The 19,318-nt window shown below is 40.2% G+C and overlaps 2 protein-coding genes across 2 annotated transcripts in view; one reads left to right on the forward strand and one right to left on the reverse strand.

The window, feature by feature from the left end:
• Positions 1-8,606, reverse strand: part of cog6 (component of oligomeric golgi complex 6) — a 34,610-nt gene extending 26,004 nt beyond the window's left edge. The window contains exons 1-4 of the mRNA XM_004075290.5: positions 8,401-8,606; positions 8,029-8,172; positions 5,850-5,921; positions 5,683-5,741 (exon numbers count right to left, since the gene is read on the reverse strand). Coding sequence (XP_004075338.1) covers positions 5,683-5,741; positions 5,850-5,921; positions 8,029-8,172; positions 8,401-8,535 — 410 coding nt within the window. The 5' untranslated portion in view covers positions 8,536-8,606. The remainder of the gene's footprint in view (positions 1-5,682; positions 5,742-5,849; positions 5,922-8,028; positions 8,173-8,400) is intronic.
• An 832-nt stretch (positions 8,607-9,438) lies between these two features.
• lhfpl6 (LHFPL tetraspan subfamily member 6) overlaps positions 9,439-19,318 on the forward strand; it is a 61,033-nt gene continuing 51,153 nt past the window's right edge. Inside the window, exons 1-2 of the mRNA XM_004075289.5 lie at positions 9,439-9,806; positions 10,497-11,004. Of these exons, the coding sequence (XP_004075337.1) occupies positions 10,620-11,004 (385 nt within the window). The 5' untranslated portion in view covers positions 9,439-9,806; positions 10,497-10,619. The remainder of the gene's footprint in view (positions 9,807-10,496; positions 11,005-19,318) is intronic.

Here is a 19,318-nt window from a genome sequence, read left to right on the forward strand (position 1 = left end):
GGATGTAGTTGGAGCTCCTGCTGGGCAGACAACTTTGAAGCACTTCAGGAAGAAGTTTAAAAATATGCAAGCAACTATGATTCCATGAAGGACGATAATAGTTTAGGTTGAAGTGGGTTTTGTAAATGAACACCATTAAGCCGTGAGCAACAGGAGGACAATAAACCTTATTTTACAGTCAGTGGAGGTACATGAGGGAGGGAGGGGGCTCACTTTTTACAAGAATGGAAACATCTGCAGTGTTGCAAGACCAGCCTGACAGATCAGGCCAAGTTTGGAAACTGCAACACGGAGATGCCGCACACAGTGTACGACGGCAGAACAGAAGGATAATTTCCCCCTGTGCTGTCAGGACACGACACGTTCCCCTTTAGATTGCAATCGCCACATACCAGAGAGAGGCGGAAACGCACACGAAATTGACTACATGCTGGAGATTAAGGGGGAAATTAGGTCAACAAGTGCTTCAAGTTCAACTCAGATCAAAAGGCTCGAGTCGGGATGACAACGAGCCATCATGTCTCTGTGTGCTCAGATTTCCCATCTCACACGAATCACTCCATGTGCTCAAGCACGGGAAAGCATTGATGTAATAAAACTCAAACGCTGCCCCGTCGATGTGAGACACTAAGTACTGCCGGTTGCTTAATTACAGCTGAGCTGCGAGAGCTCCTTCGTTTTTTACCCGCACTAAAAGACTGGAGAACAATTGCTCTTTGTAGGAGGCCAATCAGCGAACAAGGCTCAAACATGTGGGAGCGTTCCGCATTAGAATCTATCAGAGGCATTTCAAAGAATGCCGTAGAAACCTGCAAAGCTGTTCGTTAGCCACGCGCCAACGATCAAAGAGAGCATTCAGTTACATCATAAAACACAGAGGAATAGTCCCTCTGATGTCCTGATTGTTCTCTCTGGGGTTTAAACCCTCTTCATTTATTAATGTCTGATCCAACACTCAAATATTTTTTGCAGTAATTAAGACAAAAGCCAAAATGACTGTAAGCTCTTGAGAATTACTGCCTTGACATGCAGAGATGCACAAAAAAAAAGGAGAAACTCCAACAGTAAGTGAGACAACTCATCTTGCACTGACCCAGGACAGCAGAACAGCCTTGTGTTTCATTATGGAACAACACACAACATTTATTAAGTGATCCTGATGACAGCCTTTCTGAACAGCGGCAGCTCCAAACAAAGAAAGCTCACATCTAGAAGCCAGCAGGCAAACATGGGTCGTCTGCAAACAGTGGCTCCTCTCCTCTACCTTTGCTGCAATAGTCACTTTTCCTTTCATTGGACTTGACAAATTACGCAGTGCCATGGGCAGGTAAGCCTCGGCTAGTACAAATCAAAGGGTGGGAACAAACTCTTAAAAATGGCCGAACTCACCCTGCAGAACTGCCTTGAAAGCAGAAGATTGGAGCTGCAGATGTTGCATTGCTATAATAAGTGTCAACAAGTGCAAAACGTCCAAAGAAATTGGTGGAATGGGACTGCAAAGGCCTGAGTGACCTGAAAACGATACGGCCAAAGGCCTAAAAGCAGGAGGTCCGAGTGGGTTTGAAGAGGACAGTTTGGCTGCATCCTTCCTGACACAAAATAGCTCAAGACAAGGTCAAAGCATGCACAAGCATGCAATCTGGCTGTTGGGTCACCGTGCTTCTGCACATGAAAATGTCAAGCAAACAGACAGCAGGTCCGCCCCTGGGAGCACCGTGCAAAGAGAAACAAGACACTGGAGCACTCGAGAGGACACTCCTGTCAAAGCTCCGACTGCTTCAACAAAAGCACTACAATACCTTCATTCATTCCCAGCATGCGCTCACTAGTGGCTTTTCCCCAGCAGCTGTCTGTCATTGCTCTTTTCAATGTTACTCTTCCCATTTCCATGTCAACTCTCTGTGAAGAGGTGCTGATGGTGCGCCACTGGAGCATGCATGCCGCGGTGCATCCGCAATGTCATTTCCCACCGTTCTATATCATTCTCACTGACGCTTCTGTGTAACGCACAAGGTCACCGAGCGCAGAGACCACACCTGCCACAAATGCAAATGAACCCCATCGTGCCACTAACTCCCAGTGAACTGGGGGGGGGAGTATCACTGTCACATTAAAATCAACTAATCTGACCACCAGATAGCCAGGTACTGCTGGATGATGCGTAAATGTTAATAAGTCTAAAACGTGAGTGCTATCTGGGACATTGACTAAATAAATGCAGATGTAAAATTGATTAGCCTACTTGGTTATCCCCCCCATGGTTCAAACCACAGTTTTCATTCCAATATAGGATTTATGTGTTACAAAACAACAAAAAAACAAAAAAAGGAAAGAAAAAAAAAATCAGTTTTAAATTTTAATCAAGCAAATAAAATGAAGAAACCCTTTCAGTTGGCCTTTACTAAGCCTCATGTAATGTAATACAACAATAAAAAAGAATGAATCCTTAAATTTAATGAAAGACGTGTTTGACACTTTTAACCTAAACACATCGGTATGCAGTAGATGCAACGATTCACTTTTTCCAAAATTTGACTCAATGTTGTGACATACGTTTCAAAGTCCTTCTGTGATGCAAATAATGCTTTTGTAGCATTTTCCTCATAATGGAGGACATTTCTAAAGAGAATTAAGCCCAAAATTTCATTTCTGAGTATTTGTTTATGTGTTGTGAATCAGGAGCAGATGAAAAACCAAAGCAGTTTGAAAAAATTGTATTTGTGACGTAGAAAATATGCTGGGTGGGCCACAAGCTCCCTGCTTGGCTCCATTCTGATGCATCCACTCGTAGAAGACTGGATCCATGTACGTCTTCATCATCATCCTTGTCTGGCATCTCGATCAAAACTGTACGGCTGGATAGCTCCAACATTGTTAGCCATTTCTGTTGCATCAGTATTATTGGGTTGGAGTTGTGAGGAGCTGTAAGCTAGTGGGAGAGCATGTAAAGAGACAGCGTTCGGCGACAGGAAGAGGGGGTGGGGGTCCTCTGCGCCATCAGTCCCGCCCACAACTCAGAGGGGAATTTCTAATGAACTACTGCCGCTCTGTAGAAACTATGTCCTAGAAAACGACCTGGGAACACTGTTAAAATAGATCAGATGATCGGAGTGGGACTTTAAACCAAAAAACGTATAGATATGGTATTAAGTCTTTCTGTTGCCATGTCTTCAATTCAATCAATTCCCTATCCATCTATAAGTAGAGTTATCCGGGCTGCTTGAGCCTTTCAAAGCGATCATAGAGTAAAGGTCTTTGCAAGTCTACATTAAAGGAGATTTCAACCAAATTTGAATGGGAAGCTTCATTCAATAAAATCAACATTAGTAGAACTGAAGATGAACTCAACATATAAGTCTATGTTGATTGTAAAGCTTTTGTTTTTAATTGTTATTACATATTTCTCATAAGGGAATCTTAATACAGAAATGACAGAAACTAAAGCAAATACTTGAATTATAGGTTAAGATTTATGCAGCAATCTTTAAATAACAGAAAATTATTTACTTAGTATCTGAAGAACGTCTTCCACCATTAACAACTTTTTTTCTCCTTATTTGAATTAATTATTGTGAAAATCAACAATGCAAGTGTTGCATTGTTGATTGATATAATTAAAGTGCAAGTGAATGATATAATTGTAACAAAGAGCTCTAAATCTATCTGTGCCTAATGTGATGTTTATTAAAAATGTTGAAGGGGATTAAAAATGATTATTTTAAATAATTATTGAATTAAGCTAGACTTGATAAATGGAGAAGTAAATGTAGACCATTCTCGTGTATTTTGGAAGTGTTCAAATGTAACAGGATTTTGGAAGATGGTGTGTGATATAACAGGCAAAGTGCTGGGATATGCAATGCCTCTGGAAGCAGAACTGTTTTCTTTGTACATGTTCACAGGAAACTCTGTCCACCAAAGTGACAAATTCTTATTTAAAGTTATGTCACTAGTCGCTAAAAAATCATTGACCAGGAACTGGGGTACTACGTCGATTCCCATCAAAGGAGCAATGGACTTCAACAATTAACGAAATCTATTCAACGGAAACAATAACATACAGGCTGAGACTGCAAGAGGCACAACTACACCGAAAATGGGAAAAATGGACACTTTACAACAAATAGACACAAGAAGCACCTAGAATTGACCCTCGTTTTTGATTATTTTTGTGGTTTGTGTTTCTTTTACATGTAACAAAAACTAATAAAAATAAATAAAAATAAGAAAAAGCTAGACTTGATAAAAGTGGAGAGATTCAAGAGCTAAATCATTAAAAAAACGGTTCTCCCACGCTCATGGAGGTCTATATTGCCAAACAAAAAAACCACACAACATGGGCGTTGAAACCGCTTGGCATTTATGAAGTGGACCCCGTCGCTCCTCTGGTGGCGTTTGACAAAGTGTTGTTTATCTGGGAGACTGACTGAATAAAAAGACTCGCTGGAAATGAGACGGGAATGAGGGCGCTTAGGTTTGGACTGATGATGATGATGCTGCTCTGTGACATATCTGACAGGCTTTCTAAATGACAAGTGGTTTTGGAACAAATGAGGACGGGGAAATAGAGCTTTGAGAGTTCTTTGTAATTTCAGCAGATAATTGAGAAAAAAGACGCCATGGTATCTTCATGGCGCTCTTTGTTCTCACTGTCTGTCTCATCATCTGGTGATTCCCACAACAGCATCTTTAACATTTTCAACAAGTCTTTGAACAAATTTAAATCTGAACCGCTTTGAGAGAAACTCTTTCACTTTCACAAGTGTTCACGAAGCTCTATGATGGGGTTACAAAGAAAAGGACGTACCAAGTCGGGATTTAACACTGAAGGGCAAAGAACAATATATTTAGGACATCTATCGCACTTAACTTAAACTTTTTCCTGGAAGGATCCAGGGTGTCTTATGATCTTTCTGAGGTTATCAGCAGCAATATTTTTTGGAGGATGAAGAAAAGCAAAAGATGAGGAAAAAAAGAGGAAAGCCCACGTTATCCCACATGTAAAATTTTAGATGATTTAAAGACGGGAAGGTGCTAGAGTTGTGTTTGCAAAGCAAAATGTGTATTTCTTCAGGAAAGACTGCAGACAGAAATTTTGTTGTCACGGCTGTGGCCGTCATATTGTTTTTTTTTGTTGTTGTATTTTTGTAGCGTTTTCTATCTCTGTTTTTTTGTTTTCTGCTGCAGTGCGAGGTTCTGTCTCTCTTTTTTCCCTCCTACATTTGTGCACAGATTGGAGCCCCGATTGTCCGGAGCTCCTGCTCGGAGGCTTTGTTGGAATTATGACTTTCTATCACTTTTACAGCGAAAAATACAGTAAATGCTTGCTATGTTTATCTGACAATATTCTGTTTCACCCCGTTAAGTAATATTTTCCACATAATACAGTCCTAAATTAAAGTGTTTTTGTCCCACAAATATTTAATTTATTATATGTGTACAATCCCTCACTTCAGCATCAAATCACATTTCCACTTTGCATTTAATTCATGTATCCTTTTATATTGGGGGATCCAGTGTTGTGGCCATTGTATGTGTTTTACATTTATGTGTGTGAAGGTCACTTTTTTGCTTTTGGTTTTTACATTTGTAATGTTTTTATTAAGTTTATGAATAACATTTGACTTGATATAAATCAAGATAAGAAATATGCAAAACTTTTGTTTGTCACAATGAACTTACTTTTCTCCTTGCAGCTTGTTTGTCTTTACAATGAGATCTTGAGTTTTTTCTTTTGCAGCCTGAGAAAACAGTTACTGTGTTTATAACATTGCATGATCAAAAGTATGTAGTGTGTGCCAGATGTGACAGTCACAACACGTGTATAAATGCAAACAATCACACTGTACCTTAAGCCTGCTGGTCATCTCCTCACAGCACGTGCTCATGTCCTGAACATCTTCATGAACGCTTTCAAGCTCCTGTAGAAAACAGAATAAAACAGTTCATCTTCTTTAATGGTTTTTTTTTTTTAAATTGTGAGTTTGTAACCCCGGAACATCGAACAGCACGGTTAGGTATTGTGGCAGCAGATTCCAAAGAAGTTTTCTCGTAACGACACTTGCATTTAGTTTTGGTTCCAGCGTCAGAGCCCGGAAAGGCAGCGATTTGTTAATCGGCTTCTGTACGAACAAAACTGTATAAGCTAACCAGATGATTTGCGTGTTTTAAGGTGTTATTGGAGATGTCTAAAGAAGTTTTTCCTCTCTTCCTCATCTTATTTTGTAAGATGAGGCCTCAGAACAGAGGAGAAAGCGTTTCTCCCATCAGCACTCGCATGTTTACATACTTTTGGGGAAACTGCTGCAGCAGCAGTGGAGACGACACACTCTCACAGTTGTTTTTTGATGTTTACACCGTTGCATCCCTGCAGAAGAAGCAGTCTGCCATGCACGCCCTTTGGTTTAAGCCGAAGGAACACACTAAGTATATGCATATATACAAAAATATATGGGTTTTTTTTTAGGAATTTTGTTTCTATTTTGAACTATTTGGTTGATGTATTAATACACCATTTACTTTGGAAAAGTATCTTAAAAATGAGCAAAGCAGGAGGATGTTTTTGATTGGATGCATATACACTCCAAATATTTACTTTATTGACTTTTATGCACGAATCTTATCAGACGTTTCTGCAAATGTAACTCCATTTAGCGGTACTATACTTGCAGGTCAGTTTAACTGCACCATTTATTCTGCGATAGACCGAAACCCCAAAAAAGAAAAGTGCATCTGCCAGAATGTGACAGGCCACTATTTTTTCATTATGTTGTTTTGTATAAATAATTATAAATATAAATATAATTTTAAAAAAAGTATAAAACGGTTAAGACAATCTTTCTTGTTTGCAGATGCAATTCAATGAAATATGTGGCATTTTATTTGGTCAAATCTCTGCATGTGTGGTTGACATGTTTATTTTTGACCAAGACCTTACATGGAGGAATAATCAGTCCAATAACCCAAAAGCAGTGGCAAATTCGTGTTTAATAGGTCCGAGACTAACAGTTTAAATCAGCATCCTGTCAGCTTCACTGCTAATTTTGGTCACATAAGTAGTGCAGTCAATTAATTATTCTAAAGGCCAACGCACAGTTTGGACATCATATACATGATTTATTTAGCTACAAAGTCAGCTTATTCAAAATGCTACTACATTCTAAAACAGCAGTATTTTTTCTCATGGTTGATGCTAAGCAAATAAAAAAAAAAGATTGAAATTCACATTGGCCACATGTAATATGTACTGCAAAGATAAACATTTCTGCATTGCCCAGACATAAATGCTGTTGGTGGACACATGTATTTAAAATGAAGCCAAAGTTCCATCAGATATCACACACCTAATTCTGTGAAATTTTGTTCTGTGGCACTGACCCATCCCTGCGGGAGCAGTGAGCAGGATATGGGAGCTATTAGATGGTTGACCTAACCCCAGCCGTAATCCTAACCCTAACCCCTCTTCCAGGTCTGTGAGGCCAAAAAATAAGCCTTCGTATTTAGAAAAAATGACTGAAAAATATTCACTTTCTTTTCTTAGAAGGAAGGTAACTGCACAAGTGTTTGGGATGGAGGTTATGTTACATTTACTCAATTACATCTGAGTGTATTTTCCTTTTGATTTGGGCATCTTTTAACTTATGTAAATTTGTGTTTACAGCAACTATTTTACTTTTTTCAGATTTTTTTGTTGTTGCTTTGTTTGCTTTTAGAATTAATCAACAGAGATTTCTTTTTTAATTGCTGCATTTAGTTTTTGAAAATATTAGTCATGCAGGACTTTCTTTTGTTTGCTTGTTTCACATTTAGCTTTTAGGTTTTCTTATTTAACAAGACGAAACCATTCTGTGAAACATTAAATTCCGAAAGTTACTCTGTGTTTGCAGTACGTTTACTATTTTACCTGCGTCCACATTTGGATGCTTTTAGGTCCATTTTACTTAAGGCACAAAAGTTTAAATTTTGACCTAAAAACAAGTAATTCAATGCTATGGAAAATTCACATGATGCACATTATGTTAGAGTTACCTCCTTTACTTCTTGAAATATTCGTGCAAAGTCCTCATTAATCGTTAGACTTCGTCTCTCTATGTCTCCGCGAAGATTTCTCCTGGTGCGCAAACTGTTTTCGGTGAAGAACACTGACAATGCCTTTAGAGCCTCCAGCATCTCCTGAGAATAAAATAGAGGAACCACTTAAAAACACAGGAGAGGATGATAACAAAATACTTCGGCAACACTATTCACATCAATTAAGTTGTGCTTTGAAGGTTAAATAGCGTGTTTATTTTAGCTTCAAGTAATTAACAGCACGAAAAATGTAAGTGTTAGCTGGAGCTGTGTTCTTCCCACACCAGCGACTGTTAGCTAGCTAGCATGAAACCAAACCCTCCGACGAACCTTGTCATTGTCAAGTCTCGTCTCCAATATTTTGTTAAGCTTCCTTGATAACGGGTTATTAGGCTGCGAAGAAACATTTGAATTTGATGTCACGGTGGAACTATCTATCGGAATTTCTGCTTGAGTATTAGCCATTTTTGCATACACTTCCACGTCAACTCTGAGAGGTATTTTGGTCCGTTTGAAAAGTACGTCCGGTCGGAATCCCAGATACAACGTTCCGGGGCTTAGTGAGGTATTCATTTCCTGCAGATTTGCTATTATGTAAAATAAGAGCTTTGTGTTTTCAGCTGGAATAAAAGGCGCTATACAAATAAATACAGTTTGAGTTTGAGTTTAATTTTAGTATAGACTTGTAGCACTTAAATTGAGAACTTTTTCTAACGCAAAGTATTCTCTTAAATAAAATGAAAGCAATAAGGGGGAAAAAATGAAGATTGAACTATCGATTGGTCATTGAGTGAATAATGGCTACAGTAAAAAAATAATAATAAGAGTTTTACGTAATTTACGTAAAAGAGAGAGAGAAAAACATTGCACTATAATTAGATTCTATTAACCATCTCTCACCTCCTGGGATGCTTGCAACTCCAGATCCACTGCAAACACTTCAGCCCTTGCAACAAATTTAAATGCATTAAAATTTTGCTTTGTCAGGAAATACAAGATTGCTCTTAGAGTTCCCTACGACCCTACTGAGAATGCATAAGTTGGTATGGGTGAGGAATGAATCTCAATAACTATGTTCTGCACAAATACATATTAAAATATTCAGACTATTTAAAATATAATGTAATGTAATGTCATTACTGATTGCATGAATTCCTAAAATGATTGAATTGTCAACTAAGAATTGAATATGTTTGCCTTAGTAAATAAACCCAAACTGAATTTTATTAGAGATAAAAAAAGAGAATTATTGTTTTTGCTAATTCCATTTTTATAAATAACAGATGTTTATTTCGTAATGTGTTTCACCTTTACGCGTACAAAGTAAAGCTTCCGTTTTCTGACTGTCCGTGAATGCGTCAGCGTGGTGGAGGTGAGTCCGGCCCCTGGGTGGAGTTCGGCGTGATTGATGGTTGCATCCCAGCGGCGTCTCTTGGACGCCTCCTCCCCGCCTCCCTCCAGTCTCTGAGCTGGAATGTGAGCTCGGGGTTCGGGCAGTCAGCAGCAGCAGCGGCTCCGCGCGCGAGTGGAGAACGGATCACTGCTCCGGTGCAGCGCACCGTTGAGAAGAAGCCGATTCCAGCGCACGTCCTGCAGTCACTTTTCGGATCGTCGGTTTCTGCTTCCTGCCTCTCGTCCTCCTCTGCAAAAAAGTTTGTTTTAGACCCAGCTGGGGTCCGCATATGGGAACAACCTGTGTATACCTAACTCACCTTCTTCTGGAAGTCTTCCAAAATGTAAGATTTGACGCATTTTTACATTAATCCGTGCGTTCTTGGAGATTATCTGCAATTTCTGCAATCCCAGTCCAACCTTTTCTGTTGGTTCGTTGTTAATTAACAAGTCATTTCCTGCATTGGTTGAAGTTTTACTATCTACTCTGATAAAGTTTCGTTTAGACTCAATAAAAAGCTTCGTTTGTGCCATGATGTTGCTGTATTTGGCCAAGTGTTTTACAGAATAACGCATGACATTGTGTTTGAATAAACAGTTATTTTGTTGTTATCTTTGTTTACATTCCATCTTTGGGGTAGATGCTTGGTGCATGATGGGATTAGGACAAAGGAGGAAAATGTGGATTTAAAATTGCTTTTATAAAATCATTTTTTTATAATAAACAAACCCCAATTACATTTTTTAAAACGAGGTTTCTTTAAGCATGTTTGAAAAAAATCTCAAATTACTAAATTCCTGACAGGAAGGCAACAAAATCTGAATAATAATGCATATCATTTAATCATTTTGCTCTGTTTCCAGCTTTCTATTCTTTGTAAAATATGGCTGGTTATGTATTGAAGTAGATGAAAATTCCTCGTTTTTTTTTCACTTATGTAACAGATATTTCATGGTTTCTCATAAGCCAACAGCTTTTCAGAACAGACCACTTATCTGTTTTTCTGCCTCTTTTTTCCCCTTCTTTTTGACAGGGACCTGGAGTCCCTGAGGTGGTAAAGACTGCGAGTGTTAAATGTTCACCTCAAGACCTCCAGCATCTGTTCATTAAACTGCTGTCCATTCAGTGACTGTGTGAGAAACTTGCGCTGCTTCCAATGGCGTCCAGTCTGACGTGCACAGGTGTTATCTGGGCCCTGCTGTCCCTGCTGAGCGCCGCTGCCTCCTGCGTCGGCTTCTTCATGCCCTACTGGCTGCTGGGAACACAGATGGACAAGCCGGTGTCCTTTGGTACATTCCGGCGCTGCTCCTACCCAGTGAGGGACGAGGAGAGGCAGATGACGGTGATGCTGGAGCAGTGTGGGCGCTACGCCTCCTTCCACGGCATCCCGAGCCTGCAGTGGAGGATCTGCACGGTGGTGACGGGCGTCGGGTGTGGCCTCCTCCTGCTGGTGGCACTCACTGCCCTCATGGGCTGCTGCATCTCCGACCTCATCTCACGTACGATTGGCCGAGTGGCCGGTGGCATCCAGTTTGTTGGAGGTGAGCACAGTGAGGAGGGGCTTGTACCTGCGGCTCACCTTGAACCCACGTTTTGGCAAATGAATTTGTTGTGATTCACTTTTAATTACAGGCCACAAACTGTAAATGTCGAGATGTAGATAATTGCACAGATTACAAAGGTTTTAATGACTGTAATTAACTCTGCAGCCAAATTTGTTTGTTCCTCATTAGAACTACAGTCAAGCATACAGATGAGGCAACAATGGAGGCATGAAACGATGCATTTTTGGACAAACAGTCCATCTATCAGCCCAGAAAATCTGCGGTTTCCTCAGATCGGCTGCTCAGGAAATGAAAAAGTCTCGGAAAAGAAGTCTTATTCCACTTTCTGTCCAAAAGTTTTGAAGCAATTCTCACATGAGTCGAGTTTTGCCCGGCCTCATTCCCAAGGGGGCCCTTAAGTGCAAATCACACCAACAAATCACTTAATGCAAAAACATACTAAAGATCACAATAGCAACTGAAAAAGCAAAAGAAAAAGAAATTCCAGAAATCAAAACACAATTACAAAAAAATTTAATTTCCAGAAATCAAAATGAATTTAAAAAACGAAGCACAATAAGAAACGGGAAAAAGTATGGGACGTCATTGATTGGATGAGTTTTTGGCGTTTGAGTTTTTTCAAATGCGTCTTTAATGTCAGCACAGAGCATATCTAGTATCAGTTTATGCCAAAAAAAAACTTTGAGTGAAATGATGAACAAACATCATCATCCAATCTACAATGTACCGACCTTTTCCGATTTACATTAAAAAAAAGGAGCACATTTTGGAAAAACTCAATCAAAATGAAATCAAACAAAATAAGAAACCATTTTTTTTAATTATTTGCTTAGCTTTTATAATTACGATGTTTTTGCGTTGAGTGATTTGCACTTCAGGGCCTCCGGACATTTGACATCAGGTATTGTTGGTAAGCAAGTTTTCCTGAAATCTGCAGAAAGGATGCGAGCTTCACAAAAAGCTTTGACTTGTTTGCTTGTTTAATCGCAGTAAATAGGTCCAGTTTTCACCGGCTTTGTTTATGTACTCTGTTGGGGTTTTTTTCTGAACATGTGCACTCTTTGGACATGAGGTCTGAGGAAAGGCTTCCAATGAACCAGCAAAGTTTTCTGCCCCACTTTAAGAAGTCTTGGCGCTCCAGCCCTCTCATTAACTCCCAAAAAGAAAAGAAAAAAAAAAGACTTGCTTGCACACTGCGGTGCAGCGGCTCACCGCGCCGCTGTTTACAATCCCCTTCACTTTAGTTTGGATTTAAAAAGTGAGGTGACAGGGAAGCAGGTTGCAAGCAAATTTGATGGAGCTGCCAGGTTTTTCCGGCTGGATAATTCTGCAAAAAGACCACGTGTTCTCATTTTCAAAGGGCTTAGCTTCTTAGAAACATCAGTATTTATGATGCATATAATATGGAGTGTGATTAAGGTGAAACTGTTGGAGTAACTTAGTTTCTATGTAAGAAAATCTCCAGTTAAACCCACATCCACTGGAAATGGTGTTACAGCAAGCTGCTATTTTAAGATACAGGATTAAAAAAAGAAAAATTCCTAGCGGTCTTTCTTGCGATTTGTCCCCTTTGCAGTCTCACAAATCCAGACACGCTCAAATTTAGATGGTGGGAAGAAGGGGGCGTACAATGCAAGGGGATGTTGCTCAGATCTTTTCATCTGAAACTCCGGCGAGCCAAAGGGCAGAGATGTCTCTGAATGGGCTAATTGGAGGCGACAGAACTGAGAATATCAGTGGGCTGTTGCACTGTTTTTTTGTCCACCCTCACCTGCAAGAGAGCGTGGAAATATTTCAGGCGGTCAGCAGGGGAAGTTGAGATGTTAAATTAAAACCTGATGATTGAAACAGACTGTGGATGTGGAGTGGGGGCTGGGAAGTGGGAGCAAATCTTGTGCCTTTGTCACAACTGCCCATAAGGGTAGATACGGGCTGTCTGCGGGCGAAAAATAGGCAAACCTGTCCAGAGAACGAAGGAAATATCAAGATTGTAGACCGCTCGGTGAATCCGCAGGGTGAAAATGTTAATGCGCTTTTTTTATCTGGACATGCTGCAGGCGACAGGTCGTATTGAACACTAATACAATACGGGAAAGTAAGACTCTGGCACGATTTTCCAATCTTTTCAACCCGTCTGAATCCTCCTCACTGTACAGGAAGCCTGTTTGTTAGTGCTGTTCAACTCAATTCAATTTTTATTTGTATAGCCCAATATTTACAACAATAGGCATCTCAATGGGCTTCATACCAGTAATTGTGTAATAAACATGAATCATAAAGAACATAAAGTCATAGAGTTCAATAGCTGATTGCTAAACCAACTTAAACAGCCTAAACTAATTTGGGCATCTCTGCTCCTTGTGTTCCCTTTGCATGCAGCTTGACTGTTAAGCATGTTCACGCGCATAAATGCGCGCTTCCAACTTTCACATTCAAAACTCTTGCGTGTACATGTAGCTATGCACATTTTCAAGAACATTTTTTGGTAGTGACCATACGTCACAACCGGATCTGAGTCCCTGATTGGTCAAAGTTCGGCCTGGTTTAGCTTTGAACATGCGTTCAGCGGCCATTTGTTTTGTACATAGACCCTTAAAAAAAGTGTGTATTTACGTGTGAATGTAAGAGTTTTGAATGCAGGAGCCCAAAACGCGCATTTATGTGCATTTACGTGGACTTTTAATAGCAAGTAGGCTTTAACGTGTATTACTGAGGGCGGTGTGAACGTAGCTTCAGATGCAGCTCCTGTCTACGAATCTCCATAGTAATAATAAAAATAACGATACTTTTTCATTTAAAAGTCGTCTTTTAAGACTCTCAAGGCTACTGAACAAATAACCCAAACAACCCAAAAACCTGCAACACCTTTACAGTGTTGCAAGTGACTAAGGCATTAGTGATTTGCAGGAGTGGAAAGAGGAAAGAAATGTGATGAACAACAGAAGTGAAGTGGCTTTGCCGTCTGATGCTTTGTGTTTTGTCTGATCCTGTTGTGGAGCACTAATGAAGAGCATCTTGCCAGGCAGGGGGAAAATCTCTCTACGGGCCGCCACAAATAAAAACGGCAAATTTTCTTGTAATTCAACTCACTCCCACGAAAAAGATTAGATCTGAAAGGGGGTATCAGAGCGCTTTATCTCATTAGCTGCCGCTCCAAATTTGCACAGCAACTATTGTTCCTGGTGTTGTTGTTTGCCTCTGTTTTCCCCCACTGGTTCATTACTTTCTCCACTGCACTTTGAGCATGATGCTGCTTGGGTTGGTGAAGCACTTTCTGGTTTTTGCAGAGAACAGCGGCTCCACAGATGAACGCCCCAGACATTTACAGATTCCTGACTTGGATTTGGTTGTCAGGGATTTGGCTCCCGGCTCCCCCTCCCCGAATGGGCTTTTGGGCGCCTCAAGCAGCGCTGCACCCAGCGGGGAGAAAGTTCCTGAACATTTGTTTTCATCAGCTTTAGCTTTCCTTGTAACTGTTTCTACTTTGTATTTCCCTTCAGCATTTGTCCGCTGACGGGGGCGCCGTATATCGTTCTGACAGTTTGCTATTAGATTGCATCACGACGGCTGACATTTTGACAGTTTTCACGATTGCCTCAGATATCAACAAGTAAATATTAGGGATGGAGCTGGGAGCCCGAGGCAGTCATTTTCCAATGTTTTTACAAGACGGCGCTTTGATTCTTAAATACTTATGACAGGCAGGGGCTCCTAAAACTGAGACACCTGATCTGCTTATGGTGTGGCTCAGAAAAATCTGTGGGATTATCTCTCAAAAACCAGTCAGAGTGGTGAAGTCGGGGCTTGAGAAGCAGGCCCACATTGCAGCACTTGGGCTTTGTGCAAAATAATTTGTGCTTAGAAGCAGAAAGTTGAATTTGAAAGAAACATATAGCTAGACTGCACGGTTTGGGCCATTGTTCTGTGCATTTTGTCGTGGAGATGCTTTACTCTGCAGGATTTTCCTGGCTTTTGTTTTTATTGTCATCTCAACTTTCACTATCCCTCATCCTCACGTCGCATAGAGTTTCCACGATCTTTGCACAAAAGAACTTAGACATGTTTAAAGACCCACTCCAATCATCTTTTGAGTTGTTTTAAAAGCATTCCCTGTGGTCTATTTATTACGATTGTGCCTTTTTTTTCTTCTTTTTTTTTTTTTTTTTAAAGCAAAAATCAAAAAAAGGTTAATTTGAAATTCTCCTCTGAGTTGTGAGCCAGGGAGCTTGTGGCCCACTGAACATATTTTCTGCGCCACAAATTTGTTCTTTTTCAAACTGCATTTTCTCTGTCTACTCCTGTCACAATGATTTGAGTAAAGAGAAACTCAAACCATCTTTTTGGTGTTTTGGTATTCTTGTGTCATTTTTTTTCATGATGGAGGACATATATAAAGAAAATTAAGTCTAAAATTGCATTTCAGGAGCAGATAAAAAAATGCCTTTGAGGAAAGCTTCTAGCTATGACATGGAAGCTACAACGGCAGGCCACAAGCTCCCTGCTCTTCTCCATTCTGATGCATCCACTTGTAGATGACTAGATCCATGTACGTCTAACGAACTACTGCTGCTCTGCAGAAACTATGTCCTAAAAAAACATACAGGTTTTTAGATTTAGGCTAAAAACTGCTTTAAAACAGCTCAAAAGATGATCAGAGGGGTACTTTAAGCTCAATTTTCTTAATATATGTCCTTCATCATCGGAAAAGTGCAACGAGAGGATGTTCAAAACATAGTTTTCATTTGTGTAGGCCATTAAAAGCTGCAGATCACTGACAGGGAAGGGATCCTTGTAGACTGAATACAGAGATTCTAGTGATGGCCATGTGTTCTGAATTCACTCCGACATCGGAAAACCTCCTCTGCGACAGTCTGATTCAGTTTGTGTGACTGCTTTATAGGGATTAATACTGTAGATTTGTGATATAAGCAGAAAATTCCTAAAGCACTGTAAAATGATAGATGTTTTTATTGCATCGGACTCCAACTCCGGGCACTTTATTTCAAGATTTGTGCACAGAGCTAAGCAGTGTTGTTTCTTTATGCAGAATATGAAATGGGCTGTGAGATTTGTGTGTAGAGGAGCAGCAATCAGATAAAACAATTTTTGATTTAAAAAATGCAATGCATGAAAGCAATAGAAGATACTTCAAAACAGGTTTGAAATCCTTCAAAATATTGCTTTGACCTGCAGAGAATGTCAGCGCGGCTTAAATCATTTTAGCTGCTGATAACAATGTCAGGCAATATAGCTGCTCAAAGCTGGAGGGTGTTGGCGATATTTTATGGTTGAACTGCTGAGTCCTCCAAACCGAAGGTGAAATAACAAGACAAACTCTACGCTGCACGGCGACCCCGCGCTTGGTCCCTTTTTTCTGGGAGTTTGTGAGGACTTCTTATGAACTGCTGCTGCTGCTTCAGAGAAGCTGCAACCTTATGAGGTGTTGTTTCCCGCAGGGATGTGAGCCGCGTTTGAAAAAACCGAGTGCAGCCTCGTTTTAAAGGAAGGTCAGCGGGGAATCTATAGAGTCTCATTTTGTCTGTCATCGTTGGGTGAAGTGAGGAGAACTGCTCGCACTTTGTAGAGGAAAATTCAATGCCATCACCGAGGGATGAGCATGAATTATTGAATAGAGGCGTTTACTGTGTATAACATAAAATATTAGTTGAGAGTTCTGACAGTGCTTTCATGAAAGGAGATCAGAAAAGTGTGGGTTTTCTCGTGCGACTCCTCTCCCGCGTGAGCTTTTTTCTGAGCAAAATGACAAACTAATGATTTATTCAACCCACAGTTTTTTGGTGGCCACTTACAAAGCTTTAGTTTTTCTATTTTTTTTTTAATCTAAAGTTAAACTGAGGGGTGAATAAAGTTTGTAGTGAAAGATGAAACCCTTTTTTTTTTAAACAAAACTTGTGACTTCCTGCCTGCCACAGTTTACACAGACCTGTTGGCAGCTCTGCTTGAGCTCTTCCCACACAACCTCCACTGGTGATGCAGCTGAACGGAAATAACAATTAATTGGCTGTGTTGAATTCTGGGCCAGATTCTCAGTTTTGTCTTTCTGGTTGATTGGCTGTGTTTGGCATCTATTGCCAGCACTTTTTGTTGGCCAACTTGAGGTCAGGCTGTCAGTAATTGAACAATGTGAAGCTGGTTGGATAATCTATGAGAATTTTTTTTTTTTTTTTTTTTTTGGTAAAGTTTGATGACAATTCAAGTCCACCACCTCCATGGGTAGCACTCTCAACATGCAATACTGAAGAGGGCAGCGGAAATTAACTTCTCTGCTCACATTGAACCTCCTCTGTGGCTCAGAGGGTGTTTCAAGGACACGAACGTGAGTGATAAATAGGAGAACATGTATATAAATTACACTCGGGCAGCCTTTATGGCATCCCTAATATTGCCAGGGGCCATTTGGCTCCAACTTGTTGCCCTGCTTCAGAGGGGTAGCAGCACAGTCTGGAGCTTTGTCCTTGTGTCAGCTTTAGGAGCTCTTGCCAGCTGGATCCTGCCCAGTCCCAGAATGTGTGCTTCCACTTCCCCTTTTGACCAACACCACTCATTTTCAGGAGCAACAGGAAAATGAAAGCCATCCCAAAAATGCCTCCAAATACTTTATTTATCTTTCCTTGTGGAACAGTTTTTTAATCTCTTTGTTGTGAGAGTTTTTTTTTTATATAAAACACGGCAAGGATGCAGTTTTGACTTAATTTTTCAGAGCTTGTCAGCTGCTATAAGGTGTAGAGGCAGCATCATCAACACTCATCCCACAAGTCGGAAGCCAAATGGCTTTCAACCTTTTAAAACAGGAGATGTTTTAAAGGGTTGAAAGCACAGACTCTTTGACATACCGTTTACGTGATCAACATGAATCAGCTGACTCTGACGTGGAGTATAGCGGCTTTTCCTGTCGTCTTTGCACCGATAACCAACACATTATTTAAAGTGCTGCTAAATTACGCAAGACTTCTTTTGTCAGGTACACAATCCACTGGAGTTAAGTTGATTGCTTAACGGGTTGAAAAGTTGTCGTAATAATTAAAAATTTATCAGATTGGGAGTTTTTACTTGCCAAAAAGGTGGGTCTACGGGCAGGAATGCCCAGTTTAGCTTAGTCTGTTTATTTTACTTTAATTAAGCAATTAGCTATTGTATTTTATAATTGTACAATTAGTGAAGCCCGTTGAGACAACTTTGTTGTAATATTGGGCTAAATAAAAAAAACTGAATTGAATTAAATTAATTTAAACAAAGTATAAATACAGTTTATTTTACTGTTTGTGGTGCATATCCAACTGAAATCTTTATATCTAACAAACTAAAATTAAATCAGAGGTAATTACGTGACCCTTCCTGGATTTTTTTTGACTCAGTCGCATTAAAAATAATCTAATTTACTTTCAAAAATAAAAAATCTGCTTTATAATCCAGTGAGTTTAGACAGACCAGTATGAAATCTGGTCTTTCTAAATGTTTTAGTACGACTTTTTTAAACTGATATGTCGCATCGCTTGTTGGAATGTTGGAGCCTTGTAGGTACTGAAGTCAGAAGCCTAGCACTGTTCTTCAGCTGTTTTGAATGAGCTGTCTGACTGTTTTGTTTTACTTAATGTGGCTTGCTGTCCGAAAATATGTCAGTTCTTCAGCGAGCCTCAATGGAGGGGTAAAAGAGACACATGTGGCTCCAGAGCCTCAGGTGGCAGATCCATGCATTTGGAGTTTCTTTAACGTGCCTCTCTATCCACAATCCCAAACTTATCAGTATTCCGTCCTCCACTTTGTCCTGCCAGGTTTGTGAGATGATGATGAACTGCAGTGTTTCATCTGTCATGTCGAAGCGGCATAAAACTAATGAGATTCCATTGGCCCAAATGTTCAAGCGAAGGCAGGCGGTGTGGACAAGAGCTGGGTGTAATGGTGTTCAGTACACTCTCTTGCTCTTTATTGCTCATGTTTCCGGTCTCTAATGGTTATAAAGTGGATGTCTCTTCCTTTGGGTTGATTGATCACCTAAAGTACGGACCTCTCTTGCACTGTAATGCGCTCATTCAACCTAGCGGCAACTTTAAAAAAATCAAAAAAAAATTATATCTCCTGGACATGCAGTTCCTTCAAACCCCTGCCGACTTGTCCACAAGGGTTCTGGAAGTCAGACAGCTGTGAAGCGTAGCCTGTGTGCCAGAGGCAGTCTGTTCTCTCCTGTGTTCAAGTCTATCTTTACTCAGGATGAACCCACTCCTCTTCTTCTGCCCTCGCTACCTTAGATTGCTTCAATACAGTTTTGCTC

The sequence above is a fragment of the Oryzias latipes genome, chromosome 13 (assembly GCF_053564925.1).
Source record: "Oryzias latipes strain Hd-rR chromosome 13, Olatipes_Hd-rR_3.1".
NCBI classification, from domain to species: Eukaryota; Metazoa; Chordata; class Actinopteri; order Beloniformes; family Adrianichthyidae; genus Oryzias; species Oryzias latipes.